Below are 19,918 nucleotides of genomic sequence, written 5' to 3'. Positions count from 1 at the left end.
ATCATGCAATTGCATGTGCATTAAAGTTTAAAGCCCCTGGCAGCAGTTCAATGCATGTATGGTCAAGATGACACGGTGAAGAATCAGAATGGGGAAGAAAGACATTTTAAGTGACTCTGAATGTGGCTGGTTGTTGGTCTGAGCTGATCTGAGTGTTTGAGAAACTGCTGATCTACTGGGACTTTCCCACACAGCCATCTCTGGGGTTTACAGAAAATGGTCTGATAAATATAAAGTGAGCAGCAGTTCTCTGGGTGAAAATGCCTTTTAAATTCCAGAGGTCAGAGGGGAATGGCTAGGCTGTTTCAAAGGGAAAGGAAGGCTGCAGTAAGTCAAATGACCACTTGCTGCACCCAAGGGCATTTCTAAATGTACAACATGTTAGAGCAGATGGGCTACAGAAGCAAAAGAGCACACAAGGTGGCACTCCTGTTTGCCAGGAAAATAAAGCTACAGTTTATACAGGATCACCAAACTTTACAGTAGAGCTCTGAAAAAATTTCGTTAGGTATTGATTTCTGCTGCAACATTGAGATGGTGGCATCAGATTTTTGAGGCGTAAGGTCAGAATTTGTAGTTATTTATTAATTAACTTATCCTGTCCGGCACCTTCAGCAAGCACAATCATGGTCTGAATGCACTGCTGTGCCAAACACATTTGCTTTTCAAACAGGAACTCTATTCAATTTTATCCTTTGTACTTTATATATATGCATATATAGCGAGAGTAATAACTCAAAAAGAACTGATACCCATCTATCAAGGTATCAGAGAGTGAGAGAGGTGTGAGAATCATTCCTACTGTTCTCTATAAAACTGTACAACAACTCTTCTTTCTGTGACTGGTGAGCACTCCTGTCAGGCATAAGATTACACAATTATTTTTGTTATACACCTTCAGCCGGTTTTTAAGATTGGTTTAGTTAAAGTACATATTACTTATTATTGCACTACTGTCGTGCACAGGTTTTTTTTTTAATCCTAGGCTGTACTATTTTTATTCAATTACTCAGTTCTTAACCAATCTGACCCACTTAGGATTAAGCTGGCTGGGCTAGACGGAGCTCATGAACTAAAAATGAGCGTGACACTCCCGGTCTATGACATACTACACAAACACAGTTAAAAACAGTAGCATTGCCCTTTAAGTGAACCGTCCAATGACACCACCCGCCCGGCTCGGCTGACAGTTTGGTGACCGAGTGACGGAGATTTGGGGATGCTGTCAGAACAAGGTAAAAGCGGCGAAGCTCCTATTCTAATCAAGTATCTCTGAGGTGTATCTAATTGGTTTCTAACTCGTCGCAAAGCCTGTAGGATAAACGGGTGTTTCCTTTTTTCCTTAATATTCTTGTAGCTAACAACCTGCTGTTAGCTAACACTGCGGTTTAGAGTCACTAGCTAGCGTTAGCATGAGCATAATGGCATTTAGCCGTCTGGTGTCAAGTGCCAGTCCACAGTAGAGGTCAGATAACTTCAGACACATTACTGTTAAACTGTGTGAGGCTGTCGACCCCTCTGTTTTGGCTAAAACTGTTAAATTTAAAGCGCTCAGGGCCATGAATGAAATGTTGTCAGAGTGCGCTGCACTTAGCGTTATATGTCGCTTCTGATGTCAGGTTCTCGCTCTGCTTCTCCAGAGCTGGGAAAAAGATGCTATTTGTAGCCTGCATAAACGGGAAAAACATATTTCCCCTGATTTCATGTGTAGATTAATACTTATTGGCTTTAAATGACAGGCACACGGCATGCCTCATCGTGTTTACAGCTCACTGGCTCGTCACTTGCGGTCCTTTTGCTACACGTCGGGATAATAATAACCAATCCAGTCATTCCCCGTCGTGTGTTGGAAGGCGCGGACGGTTTTCCAGCCCGCCCCGAGCTCCTCTCCTCCGGCTGTCTTACTGTTGGATAATGTCATATTGCCAACGCAGGGGTGTGTTACACAATCAGCCCGTCATGTAAAACAGAAACACGTGTCTATAGGCGGTGCTGAAAAACGCACTTCTGTTTTTTACTGGGCAACATTGACACCGCAGAGTGGGTAAAAAGAGCTGCCTCTCGGTTATTTTCGCAGCTTTCAGCCGGTTTTATCATCCATTTGTGATTGAGATGAGAGGTGCGAGCTGAACATGTGTTTTCCTTGCAGAGAGGACAATGATAAGAACATGATCAGCGCCGATGGCTTCTCAAAATGCGAGGCGACCCTGCAAGAGACAGGGAGGAGGAGGAGGCGGCCACCCGCAGAGATGCTCCATCTGCTGTCAGCTGTCATTGTTTGGCTGGTGACCGGCACCACCATCTCCAGTCTCAACAAATGGATATTTGCCGTTTACAACTTCAGGTACCCTCTGCTGCTGTCAGCTCTGCACATGCTGACAGCCATAGTGGTGGATTACGGCCTGATCAAGCTGCAGGTGATCCGCCACAGAGGGGTCGAAGAGCAGGACCTGACCCCCAGTGCAAAATGTAAGGTGTTCCTGTTGAGCCTGACGTTTTGTGCCAGCATCGCCTTTGGAAACATGGGTCTGAACTATGTCCAGCTGTCATTTGCACAAATGATATACACTACCACCCCGCTTTTTACCCTGGCCATCTCCACACTGATCCTAGGCAAGCAGCATCACATCATCAAATACACAGCCATGATGCCCATCTGCCTGGGAGCCTCTTTCAGCATTATGGGAGAGGTCCAGTTCGATCAGACTGGCTGCTTCTTTGTGTTCGCAGCAACCATGCTGAGAGGAGTCAAGTCCATTCAGCAGAGTGAGTACCACTTTCTCTGCATCACTGTCCCGCTTTGCCATGCTGGGAAGCTGACATGTTGTTTTGTTCCGTTGCTAAAGAAAACAATAACCCAATTGACATCAGGGAGCATTTTAGACACTGCAGCCGTCTGCGGTCCTGGAACTTCTTAGAAATTTGGTGATTCACTTCTCCGTTCATAAACGCACCCTAGCATTAAGGCGGATTGGCACATTGGCTGGTTTTTCAGTTGCTAGGGGAACGTGATAAATAAACACATATGTTTTTGTGGTATGCCCCAGTGGCTGGCTGATCTGTTGTATGTTTATTTTGGTTTCTAATATAAACTTTAATTTCATTATGAAGATGATTTTATCTTCTTTACATTTGCTGCTCAGGTTTCGATTTACTGAATAAGCTTTTTGTACACTCAACATTTCAGAAAATCCACCACAAACTGAGAAGTTTTTGAATTGCAAATCAGTCAGGTTCTTCTCTGCAGTCCTGTGTGTCCCTCACTCTCTAACTTTCCTATCTAGCTATAAAGACCTAAAATGCCCCCAAAATAATAATAAAGACCAGATTGTTGCTTGACTTTGTTAAATCTTAAATGATTCTTAAGAGACCTTTAAAGTTCGTGATTGGATTATCTAAATGAGGTAAAAATGAATGGCTTTCAGTTGAAAAAAACATGCGAGAGATTCCTTTCTTAGATTGATGTCATGTGGACTAACTTTTGCCCTCGCTGCATTTGTCCGGTGTACTCATTCACCTAATGTTCTGAGCTCTCACTGGAGCTTTCATTACATAAATTGCTTTAAAGCTGCAAACCGATTGCGCCACAGATCAGTAGCTTAGCTTCTGCAACGTCATCAGTCTTCATAAGAATGTGGTTGTCAGAGAGGGACAAAAAGAGTCTCTAAACACACGTATAAAGAGAGGCCCTGTCTTTAGTCTGTTGCAGAAGCAGACATGCAGGTTGCTCAGAGGAATGTAATGCTGCACATTGTTCCTGGTGGAGCAGAGGTACAGGCACGCTCATAACCTCAGGGGTCATCACTTTAAATCCCTTCTTAACAAATTGCAGATGTTTTTTGCTTGTTGCTTTGTTTAAATGTTGGAAGGAAAATGTAGGTCCTGCTTTTGCTTTTGGGATGTAATATGTAAACGATGTCCTGAACATTTTATTTTTAATCATGGCTAAAATTTTATGCCCTCAGATGTTGTCTCATGTTTCAAGAAGCTATTTTAAGCCTCTTACGCATGTTGTTGCAGCAGTTTATTTTTGTACTCTGACACACTTTGTTAGGGCATTTTTTTTTTAAAAAACATTCAGCATTTAGAGTTTTGTTTTGTTGTTTAACAGTAATGTGTTTGATTTTCCATGACATCATGGCGTATTACACAAATTTCCCAAAAAGGAGATTTGCATAATGAGCTTCTGACGTGCTTTTCGCTCTCCTTTTGATGGACACACACGCACATAAAATCACACGGACCTGCTGTTATGAAAGTACTCCCTGTGTTTTTGCTAGGAAATATGTCTCAATCGTAGCAAAAGTATCTTTTGTAATGGGGAATGTTACAGTAATACAGATTTTTTTTTTTTTTTTTTTTTTTTTTTTTTTTTTTGTTTGTTGCCTGTTGCAGCTGCTCTCACACATCATGGTAATTGCATAGACTGTATATAAAGGCTGGACATAACTACCACACTGGACTCATTTTAAAGGCTCTAGGTTAGCATTTGGCCCCTGTCACGTGAGCCAGACCTGACCAAATATGGACGAGAGAGGGGAGCATTAACCTGTCAGTTAGTGCTAGCAGGCTCTGTTAGCATGCTATGTCCATACAGCATTCTGCTGCAACACACTGATAGAGATATTTGCTAATTAGACTAATAAAGCACTAATTAATTACCACAGCTGATGCACAAGCTTCTGGGATGCTCTGCACCTCATAGCAAACCAAAACATTAGTAGACTTTTAAACATGTTCCAAAAAGTAGGAACAGCACAAGCATGGTGTAAAACCTCCGGCTCAGTGAGGCACAGCAGATAATCATCACCTGTCTGCAATGTTATGAAAATAAAAACTATGCAATGTATCTGGTTATATCAGGCTGTAAACATGTGGTTTAGTGTTGTAATTTTCAGCAACTTTTGGCATGAGAGAATGTACTGCTTTAAGTGGTCGTTAAAGGAACTTCACTTCAGTGTTGACTTCCTTTTCCAGCTTGCCTAAAACACACATTATTACATTTTGACAGACTGAAGGGTAATAGCCATTTGGTGTGTGTGTGTGTGTGTGTGTGTGTGTGTGTGTGTGTGTGTGTGTGATTGCTGTTACAACAGATGCAGCTGTCACAGAGAGATTACAGATGTAAATATAAAGTAAACCAGATAAACTAATTCTCCCTAAATGAGTACAGATCAGGACATTGATGTGACTAGATAAGCTTGAAGTGTTTCCTCTTTCTATTGCAAAGCCTCTGCGTACTTTCATTTGTATACATGTCTTTTCTGTATACGAAACTCTTTATGTGCTGGGGTGGGGGTTTGTCGTCCCCAGTCTCATCAGACCGTTGATGCACCTGCAGCTCCACGTTGGTGTTATTGTGCAGCATCTCCAGCACTTACAGCATGTGTGGGACTATTAAATTGAAAGAACTGCTGTCATGTTTTTTAGCTTGTGACACCAGTAGCTGTGCCTCAGTATCTTTACTTTGACACAGCTGGGCAGTGCTTAGTTTTCTGTTTTCTGTATGGGAATAAGTAGTGTGTTCTGTTTGTAACTGCTGTGTACATTTGTCTGTTTTTATAGGTATTTTACTTCAGGAAGAAAAGATCAACTCCGTGTTCCTGCTGTACCTGATGTCCATTCCCAGTTTCTGCATCTTGGCCATAGCTGCTCTCGCCTTGGAAAACTGGGCCATGCTTGAGTCGCCGCTTCATTACGACCGCCACCTGTGGGTCTTCATCTTGCTCAGCTGCCTGGGCTCGGTCATGTACAACTTGGCCAGCTGCTGCGTCATCACGCTCACCTCGGCGGTCACTCTGCACATCCTCGGCAACCTTAGCGTGGTGGGAAACCTGCTGTTGTCTCAACTGCTCTTCGGCAGCGAACTGTCGGCCCTGAGCTGTGCCGGCGCAGTGCTCACGTTGTCTGGCATGCTCATCTATCAGAACTCAGAATTTATCGTTAGCTACCTGGATGCACGCAGGGCCAAAGCAAAAGGCTCCGTACGAGTGGATTTTCACAGTGCACGTGGAGAAGACTCGGTTAAAGCTAGTGCGTCTGATAAAACATATCATCCCCATCATCAGGGCGCAGACAGAAAACAGGAAGACAAAATGGACTGAAAAGAAAAGAGGAGTCGTACACTAGTGTGTGACTTTATACAGCTATAGTGTCGCCAACAGTGACAGATGTTTTTTAAATTTTTTTTGACTTCCTCACTGTGCCACTTTATTTATCTCCAATTCACACAGAACTGGAGTCTGCAGAGAGGAAAAGTTGCCTTTTTGCATTAGTAGTACTATTATTATTATTATTTATTTATATTTCTTTGGTTTACAATGAAGGTAACTTTTTTTTGCCCTTATCTGTGTCACATATAGCCTATAGCGGTATATGCATGCATGAGCACACTGAACTCTTTGATACCTCATCAGGTATTCACACTGTCACTCTTACTACTCCACTGTGAAAATGTTCTCGTATCCAGAGGGCTTTAATCAACGTTTTGGGTGTCTGTTGTGGATATTATCCGCTACAGTAAAGCCTCATAGATTGGGGGGGGGGCCTCAGATCTGAGCGGGCACAATTTGTAATAAAAAGCTATATTTATGGTACTGTTACCTGACACTCTCCCGGCCCTATTGTGGTAAGGGACTGGGTGTTTTTGGCAGCTTTTTTATGTAGACATGTAATGTGGGTAGCTTGTTAAATAAAGGCAAAGGCACTGCTGTTGTGAGTGTTGGTAAGTTACGAGTATGGATAGAGCTGACACTTCTGTGCAATGCCACATAACATTTCCTCTCCTGAAGCACATTTTTAATAAGAGGCTGTGTTTCGTCCTACTATAGGAATGTCAGTGTGGCTTTCCACTTCAGGCCTAAATTTTGTTCTCGCTCCAACCTGGAAAGACGGTCTCTGTAGAGCTAGTCCAATTATTTCCAACTTTTACAACGGCGCACTGATAATTAGGTTCACAAGGTCTCTAAGGAGTGTCACTCAACCTTAGCTGGCTTTTCCCTCTGGAAGACCTGAGGAGGGGAAAAAAAAAAGACTTTAGATGTACTTTAAGGTCGCTTCTTAAATCCTAACCTTTGTTAAGCCAGCACGTCTTAGAGAAACTGACTTATTTTAAAAAGTGTTCCGTTTTCACTCTCAGTATTTAAAAAGCATCTTATTATGACATATTTTAGCCCCCCTCTGATATTTATATGAAAGAAAATATTTATTTTTTAGGGCCTTAGCAATAATCAGAGGGGGTTTAATGCTGTGGAATTTGGTCCTCAAGTGTCTTGCAGCTGTGTACATGTAAAGTCTGAGTGTGTTAAAGCAGATGCTTGCATGCTTTTGCTCCAGAAAGCATCCAAAATGTCCTCGGATGCTTGTTGCACACCTTCCTACATGCACGGTATGCCAAATGTTTACTTTAAAGCTTTTTTTTTTTTTGGTCTTGTGAAACCTGTTCTGTCAGTGACCAGATACGACCAATGCTCACGTACAGTGTGAGCTCTCAAAAGATGAAAACAACAAAGCTCTGCGTGGAAAAAGGCTCAGTATGACACACCAGTTTTTTCAGCATGTTTCACCGTAAGAATAACAGCAAACAACGCCGCATGTTGATTCAGCTGAATAACATTTCAAGGATGTCATTCATGAAAATTACTCAAAACGTGTAAGATGCTTTTATAATTCCATGATTAGTTGAAAATGGTTGCATTTAATTTCTTTTGCAGTGTGTATGGTTTTACTGGTTTTATATTTCTTAATAACACCACTCACATTTAAAAGTGATGTTCAACAGATCATTTCACTGGTTTTAGGCTACTGTACTGAATACCTCAACTCTTAAACAGGACTTATGCCCCCTTGCGTTCATAGGACTGAGATCAAGCAGCTTTTCAATAGTCATAAAGAAACCACAGCGAGGGAGATCGATCACAGATAAAATAGTTCATATATACATTTTGACAATTTAATAATCGGTAAGCTGTAGTTGGTTTGCAGGTTTATGATCTAATTTCACAGTCTCAGCTCTGTTTGGCAGGTTTGGCTACTTGTTCTTGTCATGTTTGAGAAGATTATGAGTCTGGAGAAGATAAAAAAACAATGCAATTGTTGCATTGACACGGTACGAAGACGCCGCTTAAAAAAGAAAAAGCCTACAGTTCCTGTGTGCATACTGTGTTTGATTGTTTGCAAAGTTAGTTGGATGTAAATAGTTATTTTATTTTATTATGTATTTTATAGTCATATGACTGGTTGAAACTATACTGGTTCAGGAATGAAATGTCTGCCTCATGCCTTATTTGGACATACTGTAGATGAGAATGCAGTTTTGATGAATGCTGTAGGTGTTTTTCTTGTTTACGGGCAAAGATACGGCTCATCCATGTACACGTGACCTGCAAATGTATGAAAAGAAAAAATGGACTGGTATAATAAAATAACAAAACCAAACACCTCATTTCTGAATTGCCTTGTTCTTGAAACTGCATTCATATCTGAAATGAATTCAACACCACCTTCCTGTTTTGGGGTTAGAGAGACCAACCACATCCTTTGTAATTGATGTAATTATATGCTTAGGTTGGGTAACTGAGTTTAAACTGAATTCTTAACACACATCTTAGAAGACATTAGCATTTTTAACTATTGTAAATACATTTATTGGATACTTTATTAGCCACACCTTGCTAGTACTGTGTTAGACTCCCTTTTCCTTTCAGAACTGCATTAATTCTTCATGATATAGATTCAACAAGGTGCTGTAAACATTCCTCTGAGATTTTAGTTCCTATCGATATGACAGTCAACAGAGTTACTGCAGGTTTGTCATCTAAACATCCATGATGTGAATGAGGGGATGGCCGTGATCAGCCATACACAGGTAGGCTGTGTTGTTGGTGCGAAGTGGCTCAAAATGTGCCAAGAAAATGTCCACCACAACGTTATACCAGTAGCAGCAGCAGCCTGAACCATTAAAACAAGTCAGGATAGATCTATGCTTTCATGTTGTTTACACAAAACCACGACTCATCAGACCAGACAACGCTTTCCATATTTGCTGTTGTCCATGTTTGACGAGGCCGTGGCATCAGTATCCTGTTCTTAGCTCACAGTAGTAGCAGCCTGTTTGGTCTTCTGCTGTTGTAGCCCATCTGATAAAAGATCTGATATGTCATGTGTAGTCACAGGTGCCTTGCTGCATACCTTGGCTGTAACAAGTGGTTATTTTTGTTACAGTTGCCTTCTTATCAGCTCAAACAGTCTGCCCATTCCCCCTCCTCCTCTGGCACCCACAAGGCATTTTTGCCCAAGAACAGCCACTCGCTGAATATTTTCTACTTTTTTTGGACTGTTCTCTGTAAACCCTAGAGATGGATTTATGGGAAAATCCCAGCAGATCAGCAGTTTCTGAAATACTCAGACTAGTCTGTCTGCCACCAACAATGTTCTTATATCAACTTTTATCGTCCTTCTTCCTGATTCTGAAGCTCGGTTTGAACTTCAGCAGGTCGTCTTCATCATGTCTAAAGACACTGGACTGCTATCACGTGATTGGCTGATTAGATATTTGCATTGATAAGCAGCTAAAGAGATGCACCTAACAAAGTGGGGGGTGAGTATCATTAAGGTCCTCAGAAACTTTCACATATGTGCAGTTCACTGATTGGGAAATGAGTAACAGATAAAATAGAGTCTGTGAAGGCTTTCAGTCATCCAGGTCATCGTAGTCTAAGGAGCTTGCAAAGAAAAGCGTCTGGACTTCTTTGAAGTTGCTTGAAGACGTTTCACCTCTCATCCGAGAAGCTTCTTCAGTTCTAAGGTCAAATGGTGGAGAGTCCCAGATTTAAACCTCAGTGGGAGTTTCCCCCCAAAGAGGGACAAAGGACCCCCTGATGATCCTCTACCTAATCACATGAGCCAAGGTGTGAAAGCGGGTGTGGGTCACAATCAGCCAGGGTTTCGGGTGAGCTCATTGTGAAACCTGGCCCCACCCTATCATGTGATTTCCTGAGGTCAGATGGCCCAGGATGTGAGTGGGCGTTAAGGCGTCTGGGAAGGGATCTCAAAACTGGATTATAGATGGCAGAGAGTTGGTGTCGTAAACCACCGCCTCTGTTCAAAGATGGTCGCTCACAGTGGACATAGAATGGCTTCTTTCACTCCTCTTTCAAACCATCTGTCCTCTCTGTCCAAAATGTGAACATTGGCATCCTCGAAAGAGTGACCTTTAGTCCTTAAGATGCAGATGGACTGCTGAGTCTTGTCCTGTGGAGGTGGCTCTTCTGTGTTGTGCCATCGCTTGTGAAGTGGCTGTTTGGTCTCTCCGATGTAGAGGTCTGGGCATTTCGTGCATGAAGATACACATTGTTGTTTGTGTTGGGTTTTGTCTTTTGGGTGAACCAGTTTCTGTCTGAGCGTGTTGCTGGGTCTGAAATACACTGGGATGTCATGCTTGGAGAAAACTCTCCTGAGTTTCTCTGATACACCGGCTACATAGGGGATGACAATGTTGTTGCGTCTGTCTTTCTTATCCTCCCTCGCTGGTGTCTGGTCTTCTTTTCTGTGCCTCTTTGCTGACTTTAAGAACGCCCATTTAGGATAGCCGCACGTTTTGAGTGCTTCCTTTACATGTGTGTGTTCCTTCTTTTTTCCTTCAGGCTTAGAGGGAACATGTTCTGCCCGGTGGTGTAGGGTCCTAATTACTCCAAGTTTGTGTTCCAGAGGGTGATGGGAGTCAAAGAGGAGGTACTGGTCCGTGTGTGTGGGCTTCCGGTAAACTTCGATGTTGAGTTTGCCGTTCTCTTCAATGTGCACAGCGCAGTCCAGGAAAGGCAAACAGTTGTCCTTTGTGTCTTCCCTGGTGAACTTGATGTTTTATCCACAGCGTTAATGTGCGCAGTGAAGGATTCCACTTCTTGTGTCTTGATTTTGACCCAGGTGTCGTCTACATATCTGTACCAGTGGCTGGGTACTCTCCCTTTGAAAAGAGCCAAGAGCCTTTCTTTCCACTTCCTCCATGTAAAGGTTGGCTACAATAGGTGACAGCCATGTTTTTGTCTGTAGAAACCCTTGTTGTATTTGAAATATGTAGTGGTGAGGCAGAGGGTAACAGTGTGCAAATCTGATCGGGTGTGAAGTTGGTCCTGTCTTCCAAGGAGCTGGAGAAGGAGAAGACAAATGGTAAACGGTAAACTTCAACCTCAGTTTACCGGAAGCCCACACACACGGACCAGTACCTCCTTGGCTCATGGCTCATGGCTCATGTGATTAGGTAGAGGATCATCAGTGGGTCCTTTGTCCTTCTTTGGTTGGGAAAGTCCCACTGGGTTTAAATCTGGGACTCTCCACCATTTGACCCTTAGAACTGAAGAAGCTTCTCGGATGAGAGGTGAAACGTCTTCAAGCAACTCAAAGAAGTCCAGACGCTTTTCTTTCCAAGCTCTTTAGATAGAATAGAGTTGGAACTAATTTTCATTTCTGATTCAAGATCCACTGATTATAAGATTTGAAAACTTTGAATCAGTTTGTATAACTTTAGCAATACCCAGCTTTTCCTGCAGCTTGAAAAATCTCTGCTGGGGAAATAAGGCCTGAGCCACCTCATGTTGGTGCTTTCTCACTTCGAGGACATTTTGAAGCAGTTATGCATGCTCACCACTGGATGGAGCACTTTGTGTGCTTTGTGATTTAATGGCACCATATCTTAGGCTCTAAAACTTTTCAAACACTTAACAGAGTCACAGCTGAAGTTGAGCATATTTTTTAAGCTGTTTTCTCCCAGACGCTTGTTTGTATCCGTCTCTGTGTGTCTGCACTCCGTCCTCCTTTACAGACATTCTGACTTCTGTAAACAAAGTCCAGTGGTCATACTTTTGCCTCAATAAGGCAGTGCTCCTCACTTTTTTTTGCCACTGTTAACTCCTTATTTTCCACCCCGATGATTCGTCTGGAGCACTCCAGTAGAGCCACGGTCAAAGTTTATATGAGGTTATGAGCTAAAAATTTTCACATGGCATCATCCAGAATCCACTAACAAGAGGAGGAGGGACTCTTCTGAAGGTGACAGAGATGGATGAACCAGGACCTGATGTGTTTCTTTCTTCTTCTCCTCCTCCTCTTTCATCCCTTTTTGGGTGGTTCGTGTAAGCAATCTGCACTCTCTCTCCAAACATGCATCCTTACGAAGCGCTGCAGTGTGAGGTGTGATGCAGGGCTGAGCTCCCACAGCTCCCCAGAGAACTTTAAAGGAGGAGCAGGGAGAGGAGCAAGGCGTGCTGACTCCTAAAGATCACCACAAAACGCACCCTGAAACAGGTGAGTCACACCAAACCTCAGCAGCTGCCAACCCCTAATCTGAGTCTCTAATTTTCAGTCTTGTTTCTTTGTGCTTCCCATGTTGTGTCAATGAGTACTAGATTTTTCCAGTGTCTCAGCACATAGTTGCATGCTGTTATCAGATTCTTTTAGTAATGCTTGCTACATTACTATATTTGTACGTGTTTTTCCCGCCTCTGTGCCGTAGTCAGGCATCTGCTGCGATAAACTGAGACGTCCTTCTGTGTCGGCAAAGACTCACAGAGTAGTTTGTATTAAAATTACTGACTGCATGCAGATGAATTCTTCAGATCTATCTGTAAAACCTGTGCTTTATTTTTACTGTAAACAGTGAGAACTATCTGGCCTGGTTGGTCAGAAATAATTCAAGTATTTTTAATCCTGTGTCAGTGATTAACTGTGGATTATTAAGGCGAAGTTGTTGCTAAAAAAACAACAAACTAAAAAACCCAGAAAGTCAAGAATTATGTCAGTATGTGTTAGGACAGCTCTGTTATCATACAGCCAGGTTCACCTGTCAGACATGGAGTCAAAAACTGATGGCAAATCATCGCTAACCAGCGAAGAACTGGCTGCTATTGAGGATGAAGATGTTCTCAACAAGATGGTGAGTGAGTTATAGGTGGCTTCAGCCAATCAAATTATCCATATCACATCTATGCAAAGAAAAAGCAGTGAGATAATTGTTGTTTCGTTTCCATTTTGCCATCCTGTGTGTTCTAAACTGTGTAATTTCTGACATTTAAATTCAGTTTTATTGATACAGCACCAAATCACAACAACAGTCACCTCGAGATGCTTTACATTATAAGATAAATGTCTTACAGTATCAAAGAGACATGACCAGCTGGGTGTTGAAAGGAAAGGAAAGGAAAGGGAGACAGGACAAAACACAAACTATGGGAACGAGAAGGTCAATTTTAATGACATAAAGCAGTGGCGAATAAACACAAGGAGAATGAAAACGGGTGAGCGGAAAAGAAACGCTCAGTGCTCATCATGGGAAGTCAACATCCTGAGGCTATAGCAGCATAACTATGACATAATTAAGGATCACCTGATCCAGCTTGCCATTATAAGCTTGTTGTGATCCTCATCTTAAAACTAGAAAAGGTGTCTGTCTCCTGAATCCAAACTGGGAGCTGGTTCCACAGGCGAGGGGCCTGATAGCTGAAGTCTCTGCCTTCCACTCTACTTTTAGAAACTCTACACTGTATTTGATGTAATGCAATGTTTTAAATGATTCTCACTCAGTTTTCTGCTTTAGTTTAGTACATTTTGGGGGGATTTCTATCAACTTTCAATTCAAGTTGAAATCAAAACCTGTTTTGTTAACTTGTTTCTTTTTTTTGTTTTGTTTTTTTTATGTTAAGTGACAATGCTAAGTTTCACTTATTGTATAACTTAAACTTAAACTGTAACTTAAATCTGTTGGGTTGATCTGAGTTGTTAACTTAATTTAATTAAATCACATGTTACCAGTTGACATAACAATGATCTTTTTTGGGAACCACAAAAACACTTATATGTGCGGAGAATGGTTTTAAATTCAGTTCAATAATTCTTTTAGTAGTTCTTTTATTTCTGGTTTAAATCTGGGCTAATGATGAGAAGCTAATATGGGCAAAATATTAAATATGATCTCCCTCTCTCTCCTGAGAGAATAACTGCAACACTTTGGATTAATTGAAGGCTTTTTAAGGAGCTTTCAAAACAGTCTGATAATAATGAATCACAGTAGTCCAGCTGAGAGGTAACAAATGTGTGGGCTAGTTTTTCAGCATCGCTCTGGATTATTGCACAGATGACAAAAAGCAGTCCTACATGTTTGTTTAATGTGCGCGCTGAATACATATCCTGTTCAGAAAAACTACTCCAAGATTCCTCACAGTGTTACTGGAAGCCAAAGTAATGGCATTACTTAGGACCAAGTAACCTCAGTTTTGCCTAGATTTACAAGACATGCCTGCAGTCATATAAAAATATTCTGAAAGACCGGATTACAAGGTGGTTTATAATATTTTTTCTTTATATTGTTTCTTTACCTGTAATTATCGTTTTAGCTCGACAACACCTCAGATTTTGAAGAGAGACGGATGATCCGTTCTGCATTAAGGGATCTCCTGAAGAAAAAAAGAGGTGAAATCTCAGGAAAACTTTGACAGCTCTGTCAAATAGTGAGGGGAAGTGCTATAATCATGACTCATTTGGTGCTTTGCTTTCCTTTTTCTTTCTTTAAATTGCCTATCATCAGAAAAACGGGAGCAGGAGCGAGGGTTAAGGCAGCAAAACCTAAGACAGCAAGGTCTGAGCAAAGCGGGAACGACAGGCGGGACCGTTAGCATAGGAAGGGCATCCATGAACCAGCAGCCGCCAATAAACAGTAACTGTGAACCCCCTAATGTTTGTTAATGCATCATCCTGCACTTCAGTTTTAATAATTTTTACACTTTAATTCTCTTCATCATTTTAGAACCAAGCAGCCAGCCATCTCCATCAGCAGCTACTCCCTTTAACAGGACAGGAGGCAGGTGAGTCACATGCGAGGCGGTGTAGGTGAACATTTTTGCAAAAAGGGGGTTAAAGAACAATCATCTGCTTCTTTGATATAGACATGATGCTTCATCTCAATGAGCGGGAAAATGCTCAAAGCATTTGCCATGTGAAAAGATGAGGTGACCCATACTTTTGTGTCTTTGTTTCCTCTCCTCAGCAAGGCCAGTTCTGCTGCTGCTGCTCCTCCTGCTGCGGCACCCAACGCTAAGAATGTCAAACAGATGCTTCTGGACTGGTGCAGGGCCAAAACAGAGCCATATGAGGTAAATATGCCCTACCTCACTCTGTCTATGAATTATTGCCCCGTGGAGCTACACATAGCCCTGACTCTTATGTCCCTCTTGCTGCCACTTTTCCCTCTAAACTTATCCCGCTCTGGTATGAAACAGGGGGTGGACATTCAGAACTTCTCCTCCAGCTGGAAAGACGGCATTGCCTTTTGCGCCCTGGTGCACCGCTTCTTCCCTGACGCTTTCGAGTACTCCATCCTCAACCCCAACAAGCCCAAGGAAAACTTCCAGCTGGCTTTCAACACTGCGGAGTGAGCTCTCCTTCCTTATATGTCCTATCTGCAAAAACTCGAGCTTTGAATTATAAATAACAAAGTAACTTTACACTTACATTGTTTCTCTCAAGTCATTTTTCACTGACATTTGCACTTTCTGCAGGAGGTTGGCAGGCTGCCCCCCTCTGCTGGATGCCGATGACTTAGTCCGGATGAACGAGCCCGACTGGAAATGCGTGTACACATATATCCAGGAGTTTTACCGCTGTCTGGTGGAAAAAGGCCTGGTTAAAACCAAGAAGCGGCCATAGACTCAGAAACTTCGGGAGTTGCTGTGATTACAGTTTTTACAAATATTACACACATTACAGCAAGCTGATGTCAAAAGGGACAATGTTGTGTGCTTTTTTTCAACTAAATATTTACATCTCGCCTCCGATCACATCTGGCTCATGTATCACTTGAATGTGCCAAATGTGTAGTATTCATATTGGTTTGTGTGTGTTAGCAGGGGCTTGTGGGTGTCTGTGCTCTCAGTGGACAGCTGGCGCTTTGGATCAGTACATTCCAGTGAGATTACACATGTGTATTAATCCCACAGTCACAGGGAGATTCTGGGAACAACTTTTATGATGATGCTGTTAAGGGCCAGAGAGTGTAAGCACTACAGATCCATTTAATAAATATTAGTTCCATTATATGCGTTGTACCCCCTACTGTTATATTGATAAAAATGGTACTAAAGCATTTCCCTGATGCCATTTTCTCCAGCAGCTGGTGGTGTGCTGGATACTTTAATGAACAGCTTACAATTTGCCTTGACATGGGGCGTGGAGTTTAAAAGACGTGGGCTGTCTGCGACTCTGACTATCTCACCTTTAAAAATTGTGATCAGAACTTAATATATATACATTAGGGCCATGAAAGGGAATGATTGTACAGCCTACATCTTTACAAACTTCAAAAAACAGAATTGGGTACACAAGTTTGAATTTATTCTGGATTGTCCCTAAGCCACACATGATCAACAATGTCTTTAAACTTGACAAGTCCAAGGCCTGTTAATTTCTCATTAGTGATCATGATTGACTACGACTGGTAGTTTGTCTGGCAGCATAAAGGATTTATTTGATAGGATCAATACTCAGAATATTGAGAAAGTCTAAAGATGGAGAATTGCCAATTTGCACAAGTTAGGAAGGTTTTTCTGAGCCATTTCTAAGCAACTGCAGGTTCCAAGATCATCAGTTCAAACAACTGTATACAAATATGAGTTATTCTGATATGTCACCACTTTGCATAGATCTGGAAGAAGATGAGAGGAAGTTGGTCAGCATTTTCAGGAACAATCCAGGAACCTCTGAGGCTCAGCCTGCCTGCCAAGCCATAAACTGGAAACTGCTGAGAAAACCAGCATCACTATCCACACTGAAGGGTGTTTTACATCGCCATGGAGATAGAGGATGCTGACCAAGACAGAAGCCCCTGCTCCAAAATCAACACCTTCAAGCTTGACTGAAGTCTGCAGATCCCCACATGGACAAGGCAAATGCCTTATGAAGAAAAAAATGTATTATCAGACAAGACCGAGATAGAGCTATTTGACTACAGTGACAATGGGTGTGTTTGGAGTAAAGGTAAAGCTTCCACACTTACCAGCTTTTAAGCATGGTGGTGTTAGCATAATGCTCTGAGGCTGTTCTGCTGCCAGTCGTACTGGTACGTTGCACAAAGTGGATGGAATATTGAAGGAGAAGAACAACCTCCAAATATTTCACCTTCACCTCAAATCAGCAGGTGGATCATTGAACAGTTGATGGTTCCAACAGCACAGTGATCCCAAACACATCAAAACAGGTTTTTGAATGGATAACGCAGGCTTATACTAAGCTTCTGGAGCGACTTTCCCACAGCCCTGATCTCAACCCTATTGAAAATTTGTCGACTATGCTTAAAAGCCGGGTCCAGTCAAGGAAACCAACTAATGTAAATGAACTCTACCAGTTCTGCCAAGAAGAGTGATGAAATATCCAGCCAGAACTGTGGCAGAAGCTTGTTAAGCTTAAGCTTAGCAGCTTGCTGAGAATCCCTGTACGAAATATTAGTGGGGTATATATTTGAATCTGTGTGGATCAGAAAAAATATAAAATTAAGTCAAACTTGTGCACCCAATTCTTGATTTTTAGAGTCTTTTTCCATCCAGGAAAAAGAACAGTACAAAGAAATCATTAAAAGCCCCAAATTACCATGACATTCATGCTCATGCTGAGTGGATGTAAACTCCTGATCACAAATGTTCCCTTTTTCTTGCTGTTATGTTTCTTATGATGCCTCACACTTTATTTTCTGGAATCTCTTGTATGTTCACAAGAGTTTTTCTGATGTGCATTTAAATGCAGTCCAGCACAATCTGTAGAGTAATTTTCATACCATGCAAAGAATCAAAATTAAAGGCTTTATTAAATGCTCTTTTAGAGAAAATGTTGTATGTAGTCAGTTTGGTTTGAATGCATTGTCACTGTATAGACTGGCCCTACTACTGGCCCAAACAGTAATAACAGTACTTTTGAGGTAATATGTTTTCTGTTGAGACACGGTTGCTTTTTGCAGTTGTTTACTGCGCAAGCTTGTGTGTATTAAGGAATATAATACAAACGTAAAAAAAATGCAAAGTCACAAACATTATACATCAAAATTCTGTTTCTTGATAGGCTCGACAAAAAAGCTCGGCATAAACACCATCAGTTAACGCTTATTATTTTGTTCGTTTAATGGATTGTTGTGATGTACATAATATTACATAATATTACCAGCTGCCAGTGCCCAAAGTGAAATTTAAATATTGACATATGGATCAATTCGTGCTATCAGTGACGCACTAATGTCAGATTAATGCGTCAGTGATAGGACAGATGCTCAGTTATTTCTGGCCGGCTGCACTTTGGCAGCTGAATTTTGTTTTGCCTGTCCTGCTCTGCCCACCCCCTGGTGTTCATGCTTTTATCTAGGGTGTATGTGTGATGGAGAGAGAGAAGGAGAGGTTGTGTGCTGGGAAGACAGAGAGGGAAAGAGAGGCGCTGGGTCGGTGTAAGACTGCTGTGCAGGAGGTGCAGGCGGGATGCTGACTACAAAGTGCACAGCTGCACCGGCGAACTGCGCGAGGTAGCCAGAGGCAGCGATAGTAAGTAGGATGAGGTATAATCAGCTGCTGTATCACGGCACAGGCATCAACATGCAAGAGTCCGGGCGCATCAACCGTGACCGTTTTCTGTCCTGACAGCCCGGCGGCGGCGGCGCAGGCTGCACCGTGACAAGACGTTCCACGGTACCGACGGGTCGCATCAGCCCTGCAGACCGGACGAGACTGTCTCCGGACATCATCGATTTTACTCTGTAACAGCCAGCTCACGTTCATAAGTGTGCGAGAAAAAGAAAAGAAGAAGAAGAGGACTGATGAATGTGTGAGCTCACCTTTTCGTTCACCTTGGAAATATAACAACGCATGAAAGGTAATTTTCTCCCCTCACAGCGTCAGTGTGAGGGGAGAAACAGCCGCTGTCTTTGTGTTTGTCTTGGTTGCACCTGTAAAACTGCGTTTTCTGTTGTTGTTGTTTTCTATAAGTCTCTTACCTTTGTTTAAAACGGAGCTGTCATTCAGACTTGCAGCCTCATGGGGGGTGCATATGTGAAAGGCCCACCGGCACCGGATTTTAAGCTCCAAAAGTTTCCTCTTGACTTCAAACCTGTGTGATCGCTATTACTCACAGCTCTGTTTCACGGGTTATTGCTGTGATCACGTGAATTTCTCAGTTACAAAGATGTCCTCATTTGAACGTCATTCATTATTAACAGAGGTGTATAATTTATGAGTGGAAGGACTTTAAACAAAATGGAGGGAGGCACCTGTCCTTCTTATGTCAGGCATCCTCTTTCATGTAACCACAGGTGTAGATTTTAGGGTTGAACACATTTGACTCCATAAATAAAATCAGAGAAAATGCTTCTAAAATCTTTTTTTTTTGCAGCAATGCTTCATTCTTTTACTCTGGAAATATTATTTATCCCTGCAATATCCAAAGCTCACAACACTGGATCTTTTCTCCTAAATGTAATTAATCCCACTGAGCCCACGAACACACACCCTGTTTTGATGTCAGTCAGAAGCTGCAAAGCTTGACTTCTGATAATTTGCCGGAGCACAGAAAGAAATGATGAGGATGAGGTTTAATGTTAGGACATTAAAAATGTTGTTAGTTTATTAAATAACCTTAAGTTTGTGTCATTTGTTATTTTCGGTAAGTCTCAATAACATAGCCAAGAAAAAAATGATTGTATAAAATGTGCAGGAAGTTTTGAATGTGGATCTATTAGTGAATCTGTGAAAAGATAAGAGGTGTGCATTTACTTTACTCCAAAGAAAAGGCACAAACTGTCAACTTGTTAAGCATCAACATCCAGGCAGAAACAAAGGAGTGGAGTGCAGGAGAGTAAATCAGCCTATATGTGTCCACTCACCAGAGATGGGCTCATATATAT

The 19,918-nt window shown here is 42.0% G+C and overlaps 3 protein-coding genes across 6 annotated transcripts in view; all 3 read left to right on the top strand.

Moving 5' to 3' along the window:
* The first annotated feature begins 962 nt into the window (after positions 1-962).
* slc35e4 (solute carrier family 35 member E4) lies at positions 963-9,247 on the top strand. Of its 4 annotated transcripts, none has more exons than XM_005934610.3 (3): positions 963-1,235; positions 2,150-2,766; positions 5,566-9,245. In XM_005934610.3, the coding sequence occupies exons 2-3, from the start codon at positions 2,169-2,171 to the stop codon at positions 6,102-6,104; spliced, it is 1,137 nt and encodes a 378-aa protein (XP_005934672.1). In that variant the 5' UTR covers positions 963-1,235; positions 2,150-2,168; the 3' UTR covers positions 6,105-9,245. The 4 variants fall into 4 exon arrangements, with proteins under 4 accessions (XP_005934672.1, XP_005934676.1, XP_005934673.1 ...); XM_005934614.3 differs by lacking the exon at positions 963-1,235 and adding an exon at positions 1,243-2,040 and having other exon boundaries at positions 5,566-9,247; XM_005934611.3 differs by lacking the exon at positions 963-1,235 and adding an exon at positions 1,243-2,044 and having other exon boundaries at positions 5,566-9,246.
* Positions 9,248-11,602: 2,355 nt separating this feature from the next.
* Positions 11,603-18,205, top strand: smtna (smoothelin a). The gene is made up of 8 exons (XM_042225797.1): positions 11,603-12,300; positions 12,826-12,928; positions 14,385-14,460; positions 14,576-14,704; positions 14,795-14,852; positions 15,035-15,140; positions 15,267-15,418; positions 15,546-18,205. The coding sequence occupies exons 2-8, from the start codon at positions 12,845-12,847 to the stop codon at positions 15,691-15,693; spliced, it is 753 nt and encodes a 250-aa protein (XP_042081731.1). The 5' UTR covers positions 11,603-12,300; positions 12,826-12,844; the 3' UTR covers positions 15,694-18,205.
* Positions 18,206-18,290: 85 nt separating this feature from the next.
* The window catches only part of LOC102289724 (inositol polyphosphate 5-phosphatase K), a 13,131-nt gene continuing 11,503 nt past the window's right edge, over positions 18,291-19,918 (top strand). The window contains exons 1-2 of the mRNA XM_005934608.3: positions 18,291-18,563; positions 18,663-18,891. The gene's annotated coding sequence lies outside the window, so the exon portion shown is untranslated. The remainder of the gene's footprint in view (positions 18,564-18,662; positions 18,892-19,918) is intronic.

This window comes from Haplochromis burtoni, unplaced genomic scaffold (assembly GCF_018398535.1).
Source record: "Haplochromis burtoni strain Fernald_Lab_line unplaced genomic scaffold, NCSU_Asbu1 Contig_182, whole genome shotgun sequence".
In the NCBI taxonomy this organism is placed as follows: domain Eukaryota; kingdom Metazoa; phylum Chordata; class Actinopteri; order Cichliformes; family Cichlidae; genus Haplochromis; species Haplochromis burtoni.
This window is presented reverse-complemented; position numbering and strand designations above follow the sequence as displayed.